The 25,310-nt window shown below is 33.1% G+C and overlaps 4 protein-coding genes and 1 non-coding gene across 7 annotated transcripts; 3 read left to right on the plus strand and 2 right to left on the minus strand.

Annotated features, from left to right (window-relative positions):
- Window positions 1–2,976: 2,976 nt before the first annotated feature.
- On the plus strand, window positions 2,977–3,101 carry LOC112499093 (small nucleolar RNA snoR77). Its single transcript, XR_003066619.1, has one exon. It is a non-coding gene; the product is annotated as a small nucleolar RNA snoR77 (small nucleolar RNA).
- Window positions 3,102–5,714: 2,613 nt separating this feature from the next.
- LOC102619904 (glycosyltransferase family protein 64 C3) lies at window positions 5,715–6,920 on the minus strand. The gene has a single exon (XM_025101081.2). The coding sequence runs from the start codon at window positions 6,918–6,920 to the stop codon at window positions 5,901–5,903; it is 1,020 nt and encodes a 339-aa protein (XP_024956849.1). The 3' UTR covers window positions 5,715–5,900.
- On the plus strand, window positions 6,697–8,522 carry LOC102620182 (uncharacterized). Of its 3 annotated transcripts, XM_006483567.4 has the most exons (5): window positions 6,697–6,845; window positions 7,159–7,360; window positions 7,517–7,648; window positions 7,974–8,040; window positions 8,109–8,522. In XM_006483567.4, the coding sequence occupies exons 2-5, from the start codon at window positions 7,214–7,216 to the stop codon at window positions 8,150–8,152; spliced, it is 390 nt and encodes a 129-aa protein (XP_006483630.2). In that variant the 5' UTR covers window positions 6,697–6,845; window positions 7,159–7,213; the 3' UTR covers window positions 8,153–8,522. The 3 variants fall into 3 exon arrangements, with proteins under 3 accessions (XP_006483630.2, XP_052297478.1, XP_052297473.1); XM_052441518.1 differs by having other exon boundaries at window positions 7,974–8,522; XM_052441513.1 differs by lacking the exon at window positions 6,697–6,845 and having other exon boundaries at window positions 7,057–7,360.
- Window positions 8,523–11,484: 2,962 nt separating this feature from the next.
- Window positions 11,485–12,346, minus strand: LOC102619609 (protein SMALL AUXIN UP-REGULATED RNA 51). The gene has a single exon (XM_006483565.4). The coding sequence runs from the start codon at window positions 12,208–12,210 to the stop codon at window positions 11,692–11,694; it is 519 nt and encodes a 172-aa protein (XP_006483628.2). The 5' UTR covers window positions 12,211–12,346; the 3' UTR covers window positions 11,485–11,691.
- Window positions 12,347–23,150: 10,804 nt separating this feature from the next.
- Window positions 23,151–25,140, plus strand: LOC102619321 (hypothetical protein). Its single transcript, XM_015531750.3, has 2 exons — window positions 23,151–23,472; window positions 24,356–25,140. Exons 1-2 carry the CDS (start codon window positions 23,305–23,307, stop codon window positions 24,932–24,934), a joined length of 747 nt encoding a protein of 248 aa, XP_015387236.1. The 5' UTR covers window positions 23,151–23,304; the 3' UTR covers window positions 24,935–25,140.
- The last annotated feature ends 170 nt before the right edge of the window (window positions 25,141–25,310 follow it).

Genomic DNA, 25,310 nt, shown 5'->3' on the forward strand with positions numbered 1-25,310 from the left:
TCAGCTATGAAGAGAATCAATTATGTGTTTGGTAAATTTTATTTTCAAAAGTACTGTGAAATTTGAAAGTAGTTATAAGTATTTAGTAAATCTTATTGTTAAACTGCTGTAAGAAAATAAATGACTAAAATGTACATAATGTAGAATGAAATTTACTTATACATATAAAAATGCACACGTACAATATCTCGTTGAATCAAACATTTTTTTTTTTTTTATAAAAATGTGGAATTGGCATATTAACTTCTTGCCAAGTAGCATAAACGTAGCACTTTCTATAGCTTTGTGCCATGTATCTTTAGTTACATAAACTATTCTTATGGAGAAAACAAAGCGTCTTGATAGTTGAAGGAATTTCCCTTATGACACGCGGCCTCAGCTCCACAGTTCTTAACTTTTTATAATATCTCTGAAGTAGAATTCTTTGGTCAAGAAAACCTATTATTTTATTGAGAACCTGCAAAACGTACTTGGTTCCCACATTATCTAATTCAATGTATCTACTTTGTTGTATCATACTTTAAAAAAGAAGCTACCTAAATAGTTATAATAAATATGTTTTGTTGATTCAGAGTGAAGAATTCAAAATAATTTTAACTAGTTTTAAAATAATTGCTATTATCTTTAATTGTGTATTATAATAATTTTAACTAAAAATAAAATTTATGATATAGTGATTTTTTAAAATATGCATGAAAAGGGTGATGAATCACTTACTGTTATTAAATATGGTGATGGAACATGTACTAGATCTTGCTTTGTTGCACTAGAGAAGTTTTGATAGAACACAAAATATGAAGAAATAGGCCAAACGAAAGGTGTGCGTTAATTATAATAAAAAATTATTAAAATATTGATTTTATTTCCAATTTAAATAAGGATAATTTTGGGTTTAAGTAATAATTGTAAGGATATTTATGAAATTATATTAAAGGATAAAATTGATTCTCAAAATCAGAATCTAAAAGTTACTCATTCTCTGCTTTTCAAAATCAGCCGTAGGAGGAGTTGATTCTGGTAAAAGTGATTTTGATTTTTTTACCAAACACCAAAATTAGTTTTTAGATTTTTAAAATCACTTTTAACCATCCCAAAAGCAATTCCAAACGGGGCCTAAATTCTATGAAGTACATGTCCAGACAAATAACCCTCACAAATGAGAAATATCTCCGTTTCACTCGCATTGTGCAAGAAAGAAGAACTTATAAATGTTTTTAGCCCCTACTATGAACTTTAATATTAGGACTTTGTTTATGTATCATTTTTGTAAAATCACTGTTAAATAACTCCTTCAATAGCTCTTTATAGTGATTGAGGATTTTTTTATTATTTGTCAATCGATCTTAAGGTTGAGTGAATCTAGTCTTATTATATTGAATTTGAATTTTAAATTCGCTCATAAAGTGTGGACTGCTTTGATTTTCAAAATATTTCCTTTTTTCAAATAAACACGCCAATTAAAAGGGAGAAGAAGTATTTTAGAATGACTCTTTTTAATCTTTTTGGATAAACTTTAATATTCTAGATTACATTGGATAGGTATGTCAAAAAAGCTTATCCAATCAATTTCATTGACGGGGCTTTCCTTATTAGACATCCATCCCGAATCAAACATATTTCATAGTTGACTATAAAGCGCCATGCAATAACTAATTTCGATGCTATAATATAATAAGCAACTTAGAATATCTCGATCCACAATTAAATACATAAGATATATATTATATAGTTTTGAGTTCTAAATTATGTGGCGTCATTGCGTGAAGATTTGTTGTTCCATAAATCTCGATTTTTTTTCTTATTTTGTTGCACTCAATGATTAATTTGCAGTTATTGTTGTTGTTGTTTTGGCATGGTAGATTAAAGTTTTCTTTTAGATTAAAACGTCCTTGCCTGTTGTCTAAGGTCTAAGTGCTTTTAATCATAGGCAATGACTAACTTGAAGCTGTTTTATAGTAGAGCACAAATCACAGTCACATACGTAAAGTGATAAATAGTAAAAACTACGTTATAACTTTGATCGTGTAATTATGAAGACGTGTTCTACCTTAAAGCGGTTCAAATATGGTCGGACCCTTAATCATAAAGAATGAAACTTTACTTATATTTTGTTAATATATAGGTTGGAATGAACAAATATTAAGATGAAGGTTTACTTGAAAGAGTTAATATGAATAATATCAATCTTAAATAATAGTATAATAAAACCAGCATATAAAAAGGAACCAAGGAGATCTAGGAGCATCATTAGGATTGCTACTGTTTGATCGACTTTTTTTTGGAATAGATTTTAGTATAAATTTGATCTTCTATAATGATGATGCATGGATTTTATTTGATATCAATGGAACCTTTGTTGTTTTTTTTTTTATTTTTTAAAAAATATATTTGGAAAACCTGCACCAAAGGGACCTTCTTTGAAGTTCGAAGTAAGGATGGGCCGGGCCAGTAATGGAAGATCGGTCCAGTAAGCTAGTGCACCAGTACATAATTAATTAACAAATTAGAAAAAGGGCAGAGTCGTCATTTGGATTGACGAAATGGCACTCTAACGCATAGATAAATACACACCCACACTAGCATGTTAAATCTGAGTAGTTGCGGAACTAGGGTTTCATCGGGGAGCCTCATAGTCTTGGTCTTGGTCGGCGGTTGGAAGACTTCAAGTTTATCATATGTATGCTTTCTTTCTGTTATTGTTTGGATAAATGTTTTTTAATTTGATGAAACGGGTGCTGGAGTTTGGCTCTTTGGCAAAAAATAATGGTGCCATAGAGATGAATGCAGCTACCTATATCAACCCCACCAACCGTTTCACCAAAATTCGCCATGATTTGCTTCCTGTATTTGGCGGATTTCTTTGGTATTTGAATGGTACACACGATACAAAACATACATACATCTTCATCTTTTCTTGGCTTTTGTTGTGTAATTAAAATAAAACAATAATAATAATAATAAATCGAGTAGTCATTCAGGCAGCCTCTTTGCGATGGCCATGGCAAAGAAAGGTGTTAAACTGCTCGTAAATTGATCTGCTTTTGCTCTTCAGACTTGCTGAGATTCGTCCTTGAAGCTGGTCTAGTAGGCCTTAGCACATTCCTTTTTCCCTTTCCTAATCATTATTTCATCCCCTCGGTTTACCTATCTCAGTAATAAAATCCAGATTGGTTATATCTCGATGTTCAGTAGGCGATTGATATAACTAGGAAATGCTTTCATTCCTTTTGCTTTTTACTACAGAGGCCTTTGCCTTGCTTTGGGTGGTTAATTCGATCGCATTCAAGCATACTCTCTCTATGCTTGAATCCGAATCTTTTGTTTAAAGTTATATAGAGATAATGGATTCCTTACCGGGATGTTGGGATTGTTAATTGAACTTTGCTTTCAAATGTTACCTTGTCGTACACCACCTCTGCTTTTCAGAGTTAAATAACACAAACAATGTGCTCAAACTTAGATAACATTTGAAAGACTCGTGTTTCATGATGTACATAACCAAAATCTGGTTAGGCAATAGATTGAAAGACTCATGTTACAAGGGGACCTGAATATACGGGTCTCGATGGATCTGTGTTGGTATAAAGTGGGGGTGTTGCTGCCTGAATTGTAATCCTTGGCCTCCTACCGGCATTTCAGAAGCATTTCTGGTACTAGCAGCATCATCTATATCCATCAGTTCCAGATACCATTGGCAACTGACATTTGACCCAGCCAGGGAGTCATTTGATACCTCAGCTGATTTCCCTCTGTTTGAATTCCCCGGCCAGTAAACAAGATCTGCCAATTATCATCAACCAACTATTGTAGAAGGTGAGACAGTAGTGTTAATGTAGTCCGCAAACCGGAAAGACCAAAGCTATAGCACAAGAGGAATCAATTAAACCTAAAAAATGATTCAGTTGCACACATCAATAAAACTAACAGGCAAACATTAAACAAGAAGTCTAGGTCAACTATCAAAGGCCATGATTGGAGCATAGAATGACGTTCATTTGTTCAGGCACCGGATCCTAAACCTATGATCGGTAAAGCACAAGCAGATTTTACTGTTACCTGTAAATGAATATGATATATGTCAGCACCAACATTCAACTAGAGATAAATAATGCAATTTATCAGAGTTCACCTCACCATTACCCTCATCAAAAGACAAACCCACAATTGCAAAAATGAGTAATGGGGCTAAGCATCCCGAGGCTCTCAAGGATAGTTTCATCAACAAAGAGCAAGCAAATAGGAAATCAGTAGTCGAAAGTGAAGTATGAGGATGATGGGAAGTCATACAGGTTGAAATACCAAAATCATAGGCTGCACTGCGTATATACAAAATCGGTTATAGTTTAGGCATTTAATGTGATGTACGCAATCTGTCTCAGAGTTGCATGTTGAGATAACGTTACAATGTATTGTAATTAACAAGACAAGAAGCAACTCCTCAAAGAAGCCAAAAAAAAAAAAAAAGGGTTGCAGTTAGTATGGGTTGATTACCTTTTAATCCAGGAAGGAGGTGAGAGTCGAGAAGGGCGGTCAGATCAGACTAAAGTGGGAGGTCTTAAGAAGGGCGTGTTGGCTGGATTATAAAGCACAAGAGGCTCTCCTCTGGCACAGGCACTGCCATTTATCAATTTTGCTTAAGAACGAGAGCAGTTCTTCTTCTTGTAATTGTTGTTGTTGAAGCACCTCCGATCTTCTAGGTTCCTCTTTCGTTAATTGTAGCAGTGTCAAGTCACCATAATCCTTTTTGGAGGAAATTTTTTTTTATTAGATTAATAAAAAATAATCAATTTTCACAAACAAGTCAAGAACCTAAAATCAAAGAGATTCAATTTATGAGTTGTACATTTTGACGGAGAAGTGAGAAATTCATCAACACTCTTGCGCTTCATGATGAATTATCAGCTTCTAAAACACTAATCACTTCAATTCCTCGTTAAGAAATGAACAAAGCCACCTTCCTCTCTCTCTCTCTCTCTCTCTCTACCCCACTCTCCGAATGAGTTTCCTGCAGGTTCTTCAGCATTTTGTTAATAAGAAACGTCTTATCTGTTGTTTACATTTCCTTCTCAAAAATTAATGTAATGTAAACCTGAGATTGGGCTTCATTGTTTCGGTGTGACCAATCCTTTTCAATTTTTCTTTTTATTATTTATTTTTGGGAGGAATTTGTGTAGAAGAAATCAATAAAATTGTGTTTTCTCTGCTCTCCTCTAGCCTAGCTTCTCTTTGTGGGCTTGTCATGAATGCTAACTGCTGCGTCCCATTTTAGATTATTACATTATTCTTATTTCCCTTCTAACATTTTAGTTATTCTTATAGCAATGTAAGAGCCAGTGTACATTTTATAGAAGAGTAATCGAAATATATATTATCAAATTAGTGCGTATGGTAATCGTAGAGAAATCTATGGTGGTGTACCGAATAGAATGAGTTACATACAAGTCATCCTCAATTGGGAGAAGTTTTTGAATTACATCGTGCCAGTTGCTATTTTAAAATGATGGTGTATCTCGTAGCGGTCCAAGGATTGCTTTACGGCTTTTCACCTCTTTTGCAAATTAACAAACAACGGATTATATTCATGGCTGCACCGAACTAACCAATTAATAATGGTCGAAAGAAAGAATCCTCGAGAATAAAACTAAACCTCCAAATCAATTTTGGAGTAAGCAGTCTTGAGTATGATGAACTGATGAAAATAATGTCACATAAGGTCGAACACAACAATTGCCATGTACGTATTTATATCACATCTTTAATTCAATAACAAAACTTCAGTGACAATTTTGTTACAATCTTACTTGCACCCTGTTTGTCTCTTAAACATTTTTACTTCATCATCTAATTAATCTTCTAATAAACAGAAGAAAGGGTTAAAAAAGAAAAAAAGAAAAAAGTACTTACACTTGATCACAGAACACCAATTTCCCTCCATTTTCACACAAGCCTTGTTCTCCAACCGAATTAACGACCTTCCCGTAACTATATCTCAACGGCATTCGCCCCAGCACTCGATGAAACTCCCTTATGCATTTCCCTCTCCTCTTCCTATGCTCCATTTTCCTACTACTCAACCCCACGGCACTTACCCTGCTCCTCGATCCCCGGGCCCCACCATCATCTCTATCATTTCTCGCATCTCCCCAATCCCTCACCCTCTCCGCCCCCACCATAAGGGGCCCCGCATTTATGCGATCAGCCACCACAAAATTCATCAGAATATCCTCGCAATTACGCATCTCATCAACGATCCTTCGCATCTCACCCATCGCTGCCCCACCTCCGCAACTGTATTCGAACAAATAGCTACTTTTCAAAAACATCAGCTTAGTTAAAACAATCGAGTACTTATCCGGATGCACCGTATAAATCCACTCTTTGTTTACCAAATCAACGTCGTGTGATCTGGCAAACACCCCAATCAAACGGTTGGCATTCGATTGCCAAATCCTGAAGGCGAATTCCAAGGATTTCTGATCCATCTCCACGTCATCGTCGCAGATTAAGACGGCGTGGGTCCGGATCGATGATCTGGGGAGGAATCTGGCGTTGAGGCTGCTGGATGGTTGGCGGATAAGGGAGATTGATGCGGACCCGAAGGAGGAGAGTGAGAGATTGTGGGACAATTGGGAGAGGGTTCGGGTTGGAGTAGAGGGGTTTCCCCAGAGGACCAACACAGAGGAGACCAGTGGGGATGCCGTGTACGTTGCGGCGATTGATTGGAGAAGAGGGATCCGGTCCTCTGAGTACCCGTTCATCAGCACCGTAATCTGGTCCCACCGAAGTGTCCGCGGGTCCCGCTGATTTGTGGCGGCACAGGGGTCGGCGTCGGTCGTCACCGTCCGGTAAGAGAACACTACTGACTCACGAGTTACGAGTAACAGGACTAAGAGAAACGAAAGGGAAATTACCAGATTCATCGTTTTATCTTCGACGTGACGCCGTCTATGATCTACTTAATTTTTTAAGTAGTTTTCATATGAAGCACATCCAAATTCGAAACAAAAGAATCAATTCCTTATATGAATGTGATGGCATTATGTCATTTTGATGCAGTTTAAGCTTTTCAGTTTTTATAGTGGTAGTTTAGTAATATTGGCGCGAAATGGGGGCGTATTTTTGGGTTCTCCTAATTGATTATCTCTATTGTCCATCTAGATAGCGGAAACTGAAAAGCGAGCGCTGAGGCCATTTTTGTGGTTGTTAACTTATTATGGCGACACCACCAGTACCAGTGGTAGCTTCTCTAGCCAAGGTGAAATTATTTTCGATAATGCCATCATCTTCGTCGTCATCAAGATCAAGGCCAAGTCATTCGTTGAAGTCGAAGCCTGCTCTCTGTGCCCCAGTAAAACAAGAGGTGCTTTAACTATGTTTCCAACTGTTTAGTTTCCTTTTTTGGAAATTGCCATTTGTTCTTATTTTTGCTTAATTTTCTGTTTCTAAAGCTTTCTTCTATATATATATTTATTTATTATCAGTGTTGTTCTTAAATCTCTTCCTGTTTTTATTGAAGGTTGAAGTTGGGATTATGTGTGAATCTTGTAACGGTAAAGGATGGTTGATCTGTGATTTTTGTGGGGGACAAAAGACCAATGTCAAAGCTCAAAACAACCGCATTTATCGTCGATGTCCGACTTGTAGAGCCGTAAGCACTCCTATTTAGTGATTAGTACTCCTATTACACAGACAAATTGTTCAAAATGGTATAATCCCATAGTGGTGATACCAGTGCAAAAAATGAGTAACATTACTTGTACTAGTCTGATGGAAATATGTTGGTTTGAACAAAAAACCAAAAAGTTTATTGCATGAACAATATAATATACTCTAATAGTGGAACGTTCTAGCCTTCTCTGTTTATGTCTACTAATGGATCTATGGATTTCTTATGGTACTTGTTGTAGAGAGCCATCTTTTTGAGAATAAATCGAATCAAATATACCTTATTTTGCACCTAAATATTGCTGCAGGTTGGTTATGTGTTGTGTTCAAAGTGCAAAGTTTTCAAATGTGTTACCTTCCCAAATTACGATGATGGTGAGTAATTATACCCCTGATCTGCTTATTGCTTCTATGGTTGGATAAGACAGCAAATATTTTTTCAGCTAATGCATTGCTGGAGTTGACATTGATTGGTTTCAGGAGTTAAAATGCAGGTTTTCTTCTATTCTTTCTGTTTCATTTTTTTCTGTTTAGAAGATTTTTTGAGAGCCATCTCTGTGTGTGCATATTACAAGTACCTAGTGCTTGAGTGGTTGACCATGGACATAATTTTTTCTCTTTATTAATGTAAAGGGTGTAACTGAATGTAATAGTCGAATGGATTTCATGTTTTGTAAGAATATGGGCTTACAGTTTATTATATGGTTTACACAACATATGGGCTGAGCCCAATTGGCCCTTCACTCTTTTCTTTCTTGTTTCTGAGCATCAGTAGAGCCTTCAAGACAAGGAATTTATGTATGTACCTTTCCCAGACGTTGTCATTGTGAATTTGGAAAAATAGTTTCTGATTGGCATTCTTTCTTATCATTTGTTAATATATCTGGATTATGTAACTGATGAAAATACATCTACACGTGGTAAATTAAGGGCTGATACTTCACCTTTACTAATATCCACTCTTATGTTCCCTCTTGAAGCCTTGATTGTTGTAATATGGAAAATGGGAAAGTTGTTACTTAAATCACCTCTTGTGCTTTCTGAGTCAGCAAACCTTTGAACTTTTTTCTTGCCATTTTCTCTCACAAAATAATTGCATGTAAAGCTTATAAGTTTCGCCTGAGGACTTTGTAATCAATACCACTATGATGTAGACCTAAAACAGCTCATACTTGGTGAAACAACTTCGTGTTCTGTGATATGGGAACAGATATATTTAGTAAGTAAATGCTAGATAAGAAAAATCAAGACTAAAAGTTTGTATAAGCTTCCAAATGATGCTTCAATATATTCATTATGTAAGCTAAGACAGTTATATTGAAGTTTCCTAATGTTGTATCCTGCTATTTAATACTTAAATACATCCAATTCTTGGTGGATAGGATGCATAAACATAAATGTACCATAATAGTTCTAGGTCTTCATGGCACACATTTTCAATATGTTTGACTGTTGCATTATACGGTGCTGATAAAAGTCCCTAAAAGAAATCAATATGCCATTTAGTTCTAAATCTGGGTGTACTGCTACCATTGACAAATTTTTTAACATGCAAAATGTACAAAAACTGAACAGTTTTGACATGTAGTGGTTCTGTTTATTGGGTGTGGCCTTTTGACTTTGCTTCATCATTAAGCAAAAATGATACGAGTAATCATCTCTTACCTTTTGGTAATTTAATGAAGGTTGATGAGTCATTGCTAACATGTGGTTCCTGTAAATAGACGTCAATGGATGCATGTGCTTTGATTGCTAAGGTCTGAAATTTGTCCTATTCTAATCTTTTAGTCTTACTTGATCTAAGTGCAAATGGCTACAATATGATATTTTTAATACATCATGACACCTTTCGAACATTTGTTTCTGTAATTAAACACATAGGATACCGTATTTTCTCTGTCCTTTTAGCTTTGACAAAGTCCAGCACATGTTTGCTTGTGATGCAATTCTATCTCATAAATCTTGCACATTAACGGACAATTCCGTAGTCATTTGTCTGTGTCGTACTCCTTACTGAATCTGGCATCTTATGCTGTAGTACGTTTCATTTATAATCATTATCAATGCCAAGTGAACTAATTTTTTTCAAATAAGCATTTGTTTATTGTCATTAGTGCCAGTAATTAAGGCTTCATTTTTCCTAGATTCCTGATCTGAAATTTTGCAACACGTTTAGGTTTTCCAGCCCTAGGCTACTATGAAGTCAAGGCATGCACGTGTCAGTACAATTTAAACTGCTTAAAGCTTCTCTCTCTCTCTCTCTCTCTCTCTCTCTTTTTTATCATTAGCCTAGCAACAATCAGATCCCTCCCCACCCATGTCAGTGGGGTTCAAACTGTTACTCTTCTTCAATAGGGGAATTGAAAAGAAAAAAAAAAAAAGATGAGGAAAACTAATCAAGGGATGAAATGTGTGGTTCTCAAATTTGAAAAGGAGATTTTACTTTCAGAAAGCTGGTTGAAAAATAATTTTCCTTTAGCTCCATCTTAAAAATTTACCGGGACAAAAGGGACCTTAACAGAGTGCTTTTACTGTTTCCCCAAAACTACTATTTTTTCACAGGTCCACTTTGCCTGATGTTTTTTTCTCCTTTTATGGTGAGAGCATATTCCAATAAGGGCAGTACTAATGAAATTGAAACACCAAAAATAAAAGTGTGTTGGGATTATGTTCCAAAGGATTTTAGCGAAATGGAAATGAACTTGAATAGACAAGGTTTTTCTTTATCTACTTTTCTCTCTTATACATAAAGTTTACTGCTGCATATCATGTGCGATCCAAGTATTCTATTTTTGATGATACCTCTTGTTTTATCACCGTATTCATTATGTGGCTTGTACACCAAGATCTTACTAAATGCAAGCAATTAGGGTTTCAGTTTCTCAATAACTTTTCATCCTTGGTTTTAGCTAAGGTGGTGAAGCGCACATGTGAATTTAGCAGGTCTTAAACACATGAGAAACTTGGAAAAAGGGAAAAAAGCCATCTTGTTATACAAATTTTTTATATTTGTCTTCATATGTACCTTTAAATTATTCCTTATAGATCTGAAGGATTTTGTTGTTATTTTATAAATATGGGGAATTATATATATGTATGTATGTACGTATGTATTGGGAAAAGAATATAACAGAAAACATACATAAAATGATTTTGAGAAGCTTGCTTGAATGATAGTTCAGTTTGGTTTATAGTTATATGCATCACAATAAGTTAGTTAAGTTGGTATAGGAAATACTTTTAAAGTGTTAAAATTCTCTTCCCTTTTCCTTTATTCAATTGTTTATTACTTTTAGAGTTTTACTTGTATTATTCTAGGCCTGATGGGCAAGCACGTCCTGAATCCCGGACGCCGTTGGTGCCAGAACTTAGCATCAATTGGAAGCTTTTCAATCATTTTTATCAAGTCTCCTAGAATTGATAGTAAGATATTGGCATTAAAATGCAATGGCCGCTTTGACTTGTACAATATTGTCCCTTCTACCGCCGAATTACCTAATTACCAAAAATAAGATCCTATCAGATTTATTTGAGCCGTGTTCCAGCTCCCAGACATGATCATCCCATTCTCTGTGCAGTTATCTTGGCCTTTCGCAACATTTTCGGTTCTGATATGATAAATTTCTATGCTAAAATTACTAATTATAATTTTAGACATATGAGCTAAACGGGGTTAGAGACAAGTGATTTTTGTCAACAAACGCTGAATGTTTGAAGCTCTAGGTGGTTGAGTCAACGGATGCAGTTTAATGGATTTAGATATGTGGGAGAAAAGGAAAATGCATTGTAAAAATGGTTCAGACAACTGAACTTTTCTGTATCTTTTCATTAATTTTCAAATGCTTCTCTTACACTTCTACATCGTCTTTTTCAAATCCCTCTCTCTCTTTCTCTTATACAATGGCCGGTCGAACAAAAGGAAAAACAACAAAAGAAATTGAAAAAAGAGGAGATAACTGTTTTTTTTTTTTTTTTGTGGTCCTGTGAAACGAAATAAATGTGAGCTATAAGAGTAGAAGTTGAAAACTATCTGCACATTGGGCTTTGAGGATGATGGGACGGAGTTTGCTGGTATTCTGATGAGCAATACCCCTTTGTATCATCGATATTGAACCTGCAGTCCTGCATGAAGAAAGTGTCTTTCTTCTGCTCCACCATCTTCAGGATACTCTCGAAAACAGCTACTTCACAAGGTATCCTCAGAACTCCTGTTTGCTGAAACCCAAATTCCTCCTCTGCTTCTCTTAGTAAAATGTGGAATGCTTGATGACTCAAATAGTCCGTTGGGATGATGAATCTCTTTAGCTCCTCCCCGACGCAAACAGCTAGATAACCCTTGGGCACGGTACTAGTTGATGCATTGTGGAGAGGGTTATCCGACAAGGATAACGTCCGTTTCAGAAACTTGATGCTCTTACTGGCACTGTTGTTGTTATTGTTGCCGCCGGTGCTCGTCTTTGGTGAGTTTGCAAGCTTTCTCCACTTCCTTAGGATCTGTTGGAGCCTGACAATTTCTCTGATCTTGTTAGACTTCTTGGACTCCATTGCTTGTTTTTGAATTCCAAAGCTTAATTCTGTACGTATCAATAAGAACGTCTCTTTCTCTGAGGTGCTTGCTAGTTGCTAATGTCAATATTGTAAGGGTGTTTTTGTTACCAATACAATATATATAGTGGTTGGATTGGAGGAACCTTTTAGGGTTTCTAGACTCTAATAATTATAATAACATACCGTAAATTAAGCTCACTATTATATTACATTATATGAACCAAAACCATCGAATGAATTTTATTTATTTATTTTTTATATTTTTAATTTGGTTCTTTAACTCATTCGGAGATGAGTAATTTCCAGGAATAATATAATACAGTTTGGCTTCTCTCTCTGGATTTCACATACTGTTAGTTTCTTTAAACAAATCTCAGCCTCTTATTAATTATTTTATAATGACATATGAGGCTAATGTACAGAGATCCTCCTAATTCATGACTCTCCTATATCATTTAGGGCCCGTTTGGGATTGCTTTTAGGAGACCTAAAAGTGATTTTGAAAATCTAAAAATTAGTTTTAGTGTTTGGTAAAAAAAAATCAAAATCACTTTTGTCAAAATCAGCTTCTCCTACAGCTGATTTTGAAAAGTAGGGAATGAGTAGCTTTTAGATTCTGATTTTGAAAATCAATTTTATCATTTAATACAATTCCATAAATATCCTTAAAATTATTACTTAAATCCAAAATTATCCTTATTCAAATTGGAAACAAAATAATTTATAAAAAAATTTGTATTATAATTCATAAATATAAATTTATTAATATCAATTTATTGGTCGAATTATTATTAAATTTATTTCACTATATTATTAATTTAATTATCAATTGCTTTAAGATAAATAAAATAAAATAAATATATTATAAATTTTATTTTTAGTAAAAATTATTATAATACACAATTAAAAATATTATATGTACATGTTTTTATATATATAAGTAAATTTTATCTTATATTATGGATATTTTAGTCATTTATTTTCTCTCAGCAGTTTAACAGTAAAATTTACCAAACGTCCATGACTGCTTTCAAAACTCGCAGTACTTCTTGAAACAAAATTTACCAAACACTTAACTGATTCTCTTTACAGCTGATTATTTCTACAGCACAGCTAATATCAATTATTTTAAAAGCTACAGCATTCCCAAACTGGCCCTTAATCCTTATTTAGTATTATAGTTAGAGAACTGTAGCTTAAAAATTGATTATTATAGTTTAAAAATTAAATTGATATAATATACCATTTGTATAATTAAAAATTTATAATATTTTTATTAAAATTATTATTTTCAAACCAGCACAGTAACTTAAAAGCTGTAATCTATCGTTACCAAATAAGAACTTAATATTCGGGTTTATATATAACGATTTAGAAGAAACAGTGATGTGAAGTCCGAGCATCTCACCGCAAGAATCAGTGATATGGCAAATTGGAAAGCCGCATGCATGGCCAGGCCAGTCAAGGGTAAGCAATCGTACCTCTACCTCGTACAATTCAATCTCACTGACACCGCGTGTTGTCACGGCCGTGGCACAAGCTACTTGGATTTTCAAGAGAAGCCAACCCAACCCATGTGAATTTGTTTGTACTTTTTCTATTTATTTATTACTTATCGCAGAAAAACCAAATGCACAATTTGACTTGGAAATTTGCCAATTTCACTCACTCTCACTCAAATTACTGCAGGTTTCACGGCTCATACTTAAACGGTGCCTGCCTTGTTGGCTTTTAAGAGTTTGCGCAAATTTATGTGTCAATTTTACATAGAAAATTTGCCAAAATGAAAGAGTTTTATTGCAATCTTACATTTCTTAAAAATTTTATTTATTTAAATCTCTCATTTTGATTATCTTTTTGACAAAAAAAAAAAAAATGACCACGAGGGCAGCTATGTGATTCAAATGTTTGTGCCCATGTTCATGTTGCATTAATAACTACGATGATGATGGGATTTAGGTTAAATTAATGAAAGCTCATGTGACTTTAATTTTCTTGCGTGTTCACTGAGAGTGAAGAGGGAGGTGCGTAGAATGGATAGCATTTTGGGAATCGCTTTAATTCCCAATCAACAATATGATTGCAGATTTGACTCCGATTTTGTGCCCAAATTATTAAATAACTTGCACAACGTGATCCCCACTTGCTTCCTTTTCCTTTCCTTTAATTGCGACAACTTTAAGATGGATTAATTAATAATTGGAAACGAAGGAATAGGGCTTCAATTAAATGTAATCTTGAACATTAATGTCTCCTTTCATTATTCATAATATTTTAATTCCAAGGGGTTGAATACTTGAATTATATTTTCCACCTTTTTTTTTTCCAAATAGTTTTAATCAAAAAATTCTTTAGGGATTATCAGTACCCCAATATATTTTCTGTGGGTTTATTTAATATGAACTCTAGGATCTATATGCAAACATCCAAACATTTTTTAATGAGTAATGATACATGTATAAATTTTTATACAAATTGTATTCTTATAAATTGATGGGATAATATATGTAAGTTATATTATTATCTAACTTAACAAGATCCTATTCAATATATGCTTACCATACCTCCCACTAACTTTTAAGGAATAAAAGACTAGAACAAGTGATAATGATATTATATGTAACATCTGTTTGTAATTTATATAATAGTTTGTACATGTATCTTTATCATTTTTAAAATGCAAATGTTCATCTATTTGTATATTATAAAAAAAAATTTGCTAAAAGACTACCTTTTGTTGTAGAGTTAATGTCTTAAATTTCGTTTTTTTTAAAAAAATTTTACTACTTAGTACAAAGAGTTAGATTTGATAAAAGTATGGACATCCACTATAGTTAATGATTGATATAAAATTGTTTACAAATATGGATTTTCTTATTAGACGGCACCAAAAAATAAAAAAAAAAGAAAAAAGTAATCTACACTGTAGACTAAATATAATATCCGCTGGACTAAGAAAAATTTACTAATTAAGTGAATACTAATTCATCGAAAAATTGTTATAGTCTTTTCTGGAAAATAAAAGACTATAACAATAACAAGTGATAATGATATTTTACGTGATGTCTGTTTGTAATTTATATAATAGTTTGTACATGTATCTTTATCATTTTTAAAATGAAAATATTCATCTATCTGTATATTATAAAAAACAAATTGCTAAAAGACTACCTTTTGTTGTAGAATTAATCTCTTAAATTTAGTTTTTTTTTTTTAATTTTACTACTTAGTACAAAGAGTTAGATTTTTAAAAGTATGGACATCCACTATAGTTAATGATTGATATAAAATTGTTTACAAATATGGATTTTCTTATTAGACGGCACCAAAAAAAAAGAAAGAAAAAAGTAATCTACACTGTAGACTAAGAGTGCGTTTGGGATTGAGGTTGGGCAGCTGTAACTTAAAAGCTACAGCACTAAAGTGTTTGGTAAACACTAGCTGCTGTAGCTTTTAAGTTATGTTGATATAATTTTTCACTTGTATAATATAAAATTTATTATATCTTTAATAATTTTGATAAAATTATTATTTAAAATTTATATTTACTATATATTATTAACTTTTATTTCATAATTACAACTTTTTTTTCACAGCAGCTGTAGCTTAAAAGCTACAGCACCTCAATCCCAAACGCACCCTAAATATAATATCCTCTGGACTAAGAAAAATTTACTCATTAAGTGAATACTAATTCATCGAATTAATATGTGTGTGTGTATAATTAATTAAAAAAAATTGAAGAGTCAACTAATTGCATTATTGCACCAAATTGTAGTTTCTTGTAGATTTGGAATAATTATATATATATATCATAAGCGGTTGGCATACAGTATCCGCAATGATTAATTGATCTACCTTTAACAAATGAAATTTCTTAGAAACTAACAATTTTGGTACAACCTGAAACGCCTTACTATCATGGAGTGCTCGATGTGCATTATGGTTTAATATTTGAATGATTGAATTAGAGCCAGCAAAGAGATAGCAGAATTATATTTGTAAATTCATAATTAGCTGTCTCCCTCTCCCTCTCCCTCTCCCGGAGCCCTACAATTATATTTATGGATTGCTAGTTGAAAACTTAAAAGCTTCCATTCATTATTCCTTATATCTAATTCTAACCAACTTAATTTCTACTTTATAATCTATATGAATTATGATTGATTTGATTTGATTTTTTGTTCCCACCAACTTCTTCTATTAGGTATGAACAATAAAGATTCAATCATGAGCGATGCGTGTTTCATTTTTGGGTACTTTTGTTGGGCAACGTAAGGTCCTTCGTAATAAAGACTAAAAACACATCAAATTAATCTTCTTGGAACAACAAATCATTGCTTGGACATTCAAATAATATCAGAATATATAATGAGATGAAAAAAGACACTCACACCTTAAAGATTTAGGTCTTATTTAGGAGTAAAAAGAAATTATAATTATGAAACGAAAGTTAATAATATGTAATAAATATAAAATATAAATATTAATTTTGATAAAATTATTAAAGATATAATAGATTTTCCATCATACAAATGAAAAATTATATCAATATAGCTTTTAAAGTACAACAGCTAGTGTTTACCAAATACTTTAATACTGTACTTTTTAAGTTACAGCTGTCCAACCTCAATTTCAAACGCACTCTTACTGTACTTAATGGATTTACAAACCTACTACCACTGTTTTAGAAATTGTAACATAGTCAAGCATTATAGCTTCAAAATAGACATTTGAACATCTTCCTTCGTTGGTGAATTTTATATATTTAAATAGAGATATTAATGAGCTACAAGATCCACATAAAATAGTGTGCTTTAATGCATACTAAGATTATTGTACAATAAAGACTTTATCTTTATCCAAATAAAAAGATTTCACCAATGACAAGAAGTCCAAATGTATACTAATGAAAGGGTAAAATGTTTAATTGTAAAAATCTAGAGAATGTGGATGTTTGTTTTTTGTAGGGATATTATCCTTTTACAACTAAAATTTTTTGATAACTATTTTTTATCACTTTTAGTGTTTCGGTTTCTATTATTTTACCACCAAACCATTAACTCCATTCATAAGCTGCTGGTATCACAAGAATATTTTATGATTTTTTGTATATTCAATATTTTAGAAATTTCACATTGCATAATTTTTATAATTTTATCAATTAATTATTTTAAATCTAGGAAACAATCAATTGATACAAATATTATTTATTTGTATATAATCATTTTTGTATTTTTTTAATTTAGAGTTAAATTATGCTTATACAATCTACGGGTAAAATAGATTTAAACCATAATTTCTGTTAAGAATTATTATAAATTTAATGGTTTGGTGGAAAAATAAATAAAAATTAATTTAAAAAACTTTGATAGTAAAGTAATATATTAAAAAATATTATGTGATAAAATAATAATATCCGTTCATATCTATTGGAAAAATAATAAGAGGGGAATAAGAAATTAGAAATTGAATTAACTTTTTCTATAAACTGAAGCAAGACGAATGAGATGAGATTGGTCAAACTCTCAATCATGGGGCTTGAAAACGCAAATGTGGTATGAAATTTCGTGCCCAGGCCAGACTTCCGGTTAAAGTTCGAAGGTTTTTTTTTGTTTTGTCCGGGGGGGGGGGAAGAGATTCTCTGCCTTTTAAGTACTGTACGCTTCGAGAATTGGAGTTGCAGGCAAACAAAATTAAATAAAACGATGCAAAATCTAGGGAACTAGTATAATAGACTAGAGATATTTTTATTTTGGTCAGCCTGACACAAACCCACCGGGACAGGAGCGCATGTGATCATAAAATATTGGTTTTTTTCTTTCATCCTCATCATAAAAGCAGCTTTAACGGGCTTTTTGGGCATAATTTTGAATCCACAGGCTTATTTTGAGCCTCCCTTTCCATTATTCCATATCCAAGCCTAGTAATACTACCACCACCACCCATCCGATTGGGCTTTCTATGCGGGTGCCTTGTATTTGCTTCTCCAGGGAAGGCGACGCACACTCGACTAGACCGGACAAGGAAGCAGCGACTTGTAAATATGTCAACTCTTTTATCTCCAATTTATAAGCCAGCAAGCACTCAACTTCTGTACGTGCTTCATCTTGTTACGTACAAAATTAAAGTAAAAAACGATCCCATCCTTCAATTCCACTAAAACTTCACCCGGAAAGAAATGTTCTTTATTTCTATTATTCATAAGATTTCTGTTCAAATCCTCCTCAAATTCTAAATCAGTTTCTTCCCATTTTCACTGCGCAACTTTTATCTTCAAATACTTTGATTACTGTGCGTTCATTGTTTCCATTTATTTCAAGACGAATCCATATCTAGGCCATTGAGAATAATAAGACAGTTGAACTTAATTTGGAGAATTTCCTCTTTAGTTTTTCATAAATAATCAAAGCATTTTTGACTTCACAAACCACTGCAAAATATTAAAGGTCTTTGGAGGATGCTTGGCCTGATTTATATATGCTAATTAATCGATGGGATGGATGTCAATAAATTCTTTTTTAAGATTTCGTGGAGTTTCATTTAGATGTTTTTGTCGTCTGAATTGTTGACCTTTACTCAGAATTTGGCATCGATCCAGAATCCCCCAAGATCCTATCTTATAAGCAATTGATCCCCAAATTGAAATTAAAATTTAATAATAATAATAATAATAATCCTGACGATCATGATCAGTAACGAGCACACAATTAATCGGATGCAGAATGAGCAAACAAACAATAATGGACACCAAAAATTTTATGGTGCTTCGGTGACAATCGTGCCGACATCCATCCATTGCTTCGGTGACAATCGTGCTTACATCCATCCACTGTGATGATCGAAGGAAACTTCCACTGATTTTGAGTTTACAAGTTATAATGCTAAAGAGAACGTGTAAAGCAACATAATGAGCCTAAGCTTATGATCTAAGGTTGTTTGTACAAGCTTAACGAGATTCAGAAAGTTCCCCCACCCGTTAGCGATTGGTTACTGGATTTTTTAAACCGACACGTCGTTGAGATGTAGATGACAAAATGCTTCTTCCTCTCCAAAACCGACCTGTCGTACTCGGCTAAATTCTCGTATCCAAGCCTTTACTCTTCACCACATTATAGTACATTAATAATAATAATAATATGAGAACTTCGAGGTAGGTTACACACACACACAAAAGAGTAAATAAATAAAAAGAATTACTCTATAATCATTTTATTCAATGATTTTGTATAATCTGCATTATCAACTGTTAAGCAGAAACAAATACCACATAAATTAAGAACAGCTCACGGATTAAAAATGTAAAATTAAAGCAACTCTTAATTTTTGAGTTAATTTTGAGAAATGAGTCGGGCACAGCCATAATTCAAGTCATGTCCACATAGATAGATATAGGCTGCTTAGACACATTCCAGGGCAGAAATTACGTCAGTAACTAGTTAGTGGCAAGCTTCAACTGTCACCATTCACACCCTTCAATTTGTTCTATCATATAATCTATTGTCATAGGAAAACTCGTGGTATCCTACAATTGTGTGCATGCGAACTTGAAGTGCTACTCTCGATTTGGAGAATGCGGGTGAGAATCTGAAAGTACCATGCATGCATATAATTGAACAAGCACATATATGTTTTGAGCACTAATGTTAATGGTCTAAGCTGGCCGGCCAATTTAATTATGCTTCCAGGTGATACGCAGAAAATTAAAATTGTAGATGAATATAATAATTCTATATGCGCTAACAATATTCGTTTGTTAGGTGAGCACTAGACGGAAGATATTCAACGTAGAGGTGGTCATATGTGGATCTCATAACCAATAGATTCTAAACTCCTATTGGTGGCCACCTCTTTACCATTTATTTATGAAGCACCACTTCAGTTAGCTTGTAATTAATAAATTGATTAGATAAGTAATCCCTTGTAATATTGCGGTTCAAGTTTTTTTTTTTTTTTTTATAATAATTAGGTGCCTTCAAATTCTTTATTGTGCATGTCATCTTGAATAAATAAATTTATATATGCACCTACCCACTAGCTACTAATTAATTTGCATGGCTTACTGGCCATGGGAAATTAAACAACAAATTAAAATGGGAATTTATCTTTTGACTGATTTAAAATATTGATCAATAACTCACTATAATCGGAACAGCTTGATGATCGACATCACAGTACTGTTTCTCTCTATTTAATTTCTTTATTTCATTTGTCCTGTCTTTGCTTCCTTTAATAACTTTAGTAGTAGTCAAAAGAGAAACAAAGTAGAAAAGAAAGGATGCAAAAAATTGAAGGTATTTTGATATTACAAGCAAATTTTATCAAGTGAATGTGCATGCCTGCTTGCAATGATAAAATTGTCCACACTGGGCCAAGTAGCTTTCTCGAGGTTTCTGGATTATGGCAATCATGACTAAAAGAATCTCACGAAAAGCCATTTCTATCTTAACATTAATGCTGTTATCAGCAATCATACTTAAGTAAAACACATACGGGTTACTGTCGAAAAAAAAAAACTATTTAAAAACCACTCGATTAAACTCGATAACACATTAATGTTTATGATTTTTTTTTAATCGTATCGTAATTGAATATCAATATCAATACCTAGCTTACGTCGGCATTGTAATTGCAAAATGCTCGGGAACCGCCGCACCTGATCATAACTCATAAGAATTAATACTATTATATAACGATGTCTCGTATCAATCACACTTCCCCCCTTTTTTTTTTTTTGAGATGCATATCAATGACACTTATATGCACAGCAAAATGCTTCGGTTGATTGAAAGAGAAAGAGGCTTAGACGTTACAAAAAGACCCTACATATTTTCCAACATAGACGATAGTGCATGTCGTATATCAATAGAAAAAAAAAATGATTTGACTCTACATCTGATAAATTCCTTAATTTGGTGGAGAGTGAATATGATTTCCAACAAGCTGGCTGCTCACTGCTCAGAACTGCAGATAATTTTGAGAAATTATGTATTTTCTACCTAATATTCAATGAAAGTTTAAAAATACTTGAATAGCTTTTACAGTTAGCAGTGAAGTTTATAAATATGTTATAATTTCTATTTTCCTTTAACAACCATTAAGTGCCTATTTAATATGATTTATCAAATGACCATAAATATTTATTTAATTTCATAAGTTTTTATTAAGATTTTTGTTATTTTTTTTTTTAATAGAGTTTTTGAAAATTAAATAAGTTATTTTATCTCTACTAAAAAAAACTTAAATTTTCGGCTTTAGAGAGTAAATGTTCGTTGAAAAGTTTTTTTTAAATATTAAAATATTTAAAATATCCTTTACTTATTTGACAATATTATTTCATCCTTTTACAACATAACTATAGAAAAAACTTGCCAATTAAATTAATTTTATAATTTTTAACAAAAACTCTTATTGACAACCAAATAATTAACTTTTTTCGGGTAAAAACTCTACTTATAAAAATTCTATTAACAAAATTTCTACTTTAATATGTTTTATTTGAAGAAATATATATTAAACGGAGCCTAAATTTTGATGATGTCAAATATAACATGCTCAAATCAACATCACATATATAAAACAGTGGTTTTCTTTTAATAAATATTAGGTAGATCATTGATAATTTACAAAGTTTTCGGAATATCAAGAACAACGAGAGAATGACGAGAGAATTGCCTCTTCTCTCTCTCTGCTGTCAGCTTTTTTTTTCTCTCTCTCTCCTCCCACCACATGCTTCATTCTCTCGTCTTTCTCTGGTTTTTCTTGATAATTAGGATTTTCCATAAATAAATTTGAAGGTAGAATAGTTCCAGATAGATATAATATAATATATACACGTGTCTGTCACCATGTGCTATGACTTATGACCTGAGTCTAAAGATAAGTGGACTTTGCCCATTATCCTGAGGGTAACGTAACTCTTTTTAAACACAAGCCGGCTATTCTTCCACGTTACTGCAGTGTCATGCTATCGACATGAATGTGTTAGTGCGTGAAAACACAGCCACACACACAAACACGCGGTGTCTGCACTTGTCATCGGAAAAGCAAAGTTGATGGTGATGATATATATATATATATATATATATTGCCTTCTCTGTTTCGTTTTTCTTTGGTCTCTTCATAATTTCTTTATCATCTGCGCCTTGTCAGCTTCTCACTCTGTTCATATCATTTTCCACTGCTATTCATTTTCTTAATCTTTCATGGCAACTGACATTCAACAAACTAGCTAATGTTTTCAGTACATAAATTTTATTTCTATGAAATTCGAGACTGCATATAGTTGTCATTACCTAGGTATAAAATTATTTTAAAAAAAAATTATTGTTAGATAATGATATCTACGTGAAATCTCATACATAAAATACAAACGTCTCCCCGAGAAAATTATTATATCAATATACATATACATGCATGCATTATTAAACAAGAAGCAAGTGGAAAATTTTAAACTCAGTAATTAATTGAAAACTAGAGAGAGCACCGATTCTCAAAATTAATTTCATATATTGGTATATACAAACAACGAGATATTTTAATTAATTTATAGTTTTTACTACGAAATTTCTACAACAAATCACTCATCTATATTTTTTTAAGGTAAAAACTTAGATATAAGAAATTAGAATAGAATCTTAATCATGGTGTAGTATATACTATATATAGCATCTAAAATGTAATATGCTTGGCGCCATTATGCCATGCATTAATTATATATGATTATTCACTGCTAATCAAAAGATGATTAAAAATGCCCAAAAAAAAATGAAAGTAGAGGAAGTGGGAGTGGGGCATATTCCCCACGTAAATATGTTGTTGTTTGTTATCTAGTGTAAGAAAAAGGAGGGTCTTTTGCTTTTCTTATCTATTGGCTTTGTCATTTGTGCACTGAATTGCACATTCAAACTAGTCCACATACATTCCTAAACAGTGCAGAAATTGTGCTGATAAAAGGAGTTTCATTGAAGGGGGAGCAAAGACTAATTCACAAGAAAAGCACGCACAAATTCAGCAGAAGCTCTCTCTCTATATACACACACATATCACACATACAAGAGAGAAAGAAAGAGAGAGAGAGAGAGAGAGATCATGGAATGGAGGAAATGCTACTTGGATGTAATACTTGTTCCATTAGGGTTTTCGATAACCATGGCTTATCATATTTGGTTATGGCATAAAATCCGAACTGAACCTCTCACAACCATAGTTGGTACCAATGCTAGAGGAAGACGCCTCTGGGTCACCGCCATGATGAAGGTATATACATTTATATTCTTAATTATAATGAATTAGTTATGTGCGTGAGCTACCTAGTGTGGATTATTAATTCCATCATCATGCTTCAATGAACATGTCCATGCATGCATGATTCGATATCTTTCTTTCTTTTTCTTTTTCTGGTTAATTGTTGGCTTGCGAGTTATCCTCCCTTCAAATGTTCTATTTTCCGATCATACATTCCTGCAAGACATTAACATTAAATTTCTAGCCAATATCAAACGAATGTATGGCGAGTATATAAATGGTCAGTTTCAGAATATTAATTTGAGACTTTTTTTTCCTTTTCCGTATAGCTATTTTAATTTAGCACAATTGTACCACACGCATATTTAGAGTTTGGAGACATTGGTTGAGTATAATAGCTAGCTAGCTAGTATAATTCTATAATGGATACAATTTTATTTCAAATAAATTTAAGAGATTATTCGCATATTAAGGAGAATATCAAAAATTCTTTGCAAGATGCAACCTCTAACATATATTGATGCCAAAAATGAATTATCAGATTCCACTTTCTGAATATATAATTGTGATGATGACCTTAATCAATCTTTTATCTAGAATCATTTTATCCAGCACTTAGTAAATATGGATGATAAAGTTGATGGCATCTCATTTCGCTTTCATGAACTAATTTGTGCATGTTTTGCTGGCACCAATATTAATTACATAACGTGTGGTGTAATCCATCCACTACATTGTCCCAGCCATTAATTAATTCTAGATATATTATAACTTAAGCACTAATGAGCTAGCTAGCAACTTGAAATATTATTTACATATGTTAATTAGTCTGTTAATATAAATTAAGTTGATTAAATTAATAAAATTTTTGTTTGTTAAATAATTGATTACACAGGACAATGAGAAGAAAAACATATTGGCCGTTCAGTCACTTAGAAACATGATAATGGGATCAACCTTAATGGCAACCACATCGATTCTGTTATGCACGGGTCTGGCAGCCGTGATAAGCAGCACATATAGTGTGAAGAAGCCACTTAATGACGCCGTTTATGGGGGTCATGGCGAATTCATGCTGGCACTTAAATATGTGTCGCTGCTCACCATCTTCTTATTCTCATTCTTTTGCCACTCGTTGGCCATTAGGTTCGTAAACCAAGTGAACTTACTCATCAACACCCCACCGGATCCCCTGTCAATTGTGACTCCCGAGTACGTGACTGACTTATTTGAAAAGGGGTCTCTACTGAACACTGTTGGGAACAGGCTGTTTTATGCAGCATTGCCTCTTTTGCTTTGGATATTTGGCCCCGTCTTGGTGTTCCTGTGTTCGGTGACAATGGTGCCCGTGCTTTACAATCTTGACTTTGTGTTGGGGAATATTGACAACGATGGAAAGGGATCGGGGACTAAAGGAAAGCAGCTTGATCATGTCAGTGGATATGCTGGTGGGCCGCACTTTGAATCTGTGTAATCAATCACCTCTGTTAGACAGATTTTGGGGTGTTAATTGGCTCACAAAATTAAAGATTCAAGTGATGTGATGTTATCTAGACTTAATTTGCAAATCTTGGTAATAAGATTATTATTATTTATCATAATTAATGATATACTCTTAGATGGGTGTATCGTGTATCAATCTGCAATTGATTAATATGGACAACTTTTAACATTGTGATTTTTCCCAAGGGTTACATTTTTAATGAGTTAACTTTTAGTGATTGGCGCATATAAAAGTGTGTGTGTCCTTTGGGAGCTCCAATGGAGTTCAAAAGCGGCCAGATTTTACGATGGCGAAAAAGCATGTGTAATGCTATCAAGAACTTTGATATTGTGAGAACATTGTTTAC

Source organism: Citrus sinensis, chromosome 1 (assembly GCF_022201045.2).
Source record: "Citrus sinensis cultivar Valencia sweet orange chromosome 1, DVS_A1.0, whole genome shotgun sequence".
Lineage (NCBI taxonomy): Eukaryota > Viridiplantae > Streptophyta > Magnoliopsida > Sapindales > Rutaceae > Citrus > Citrus sinensis.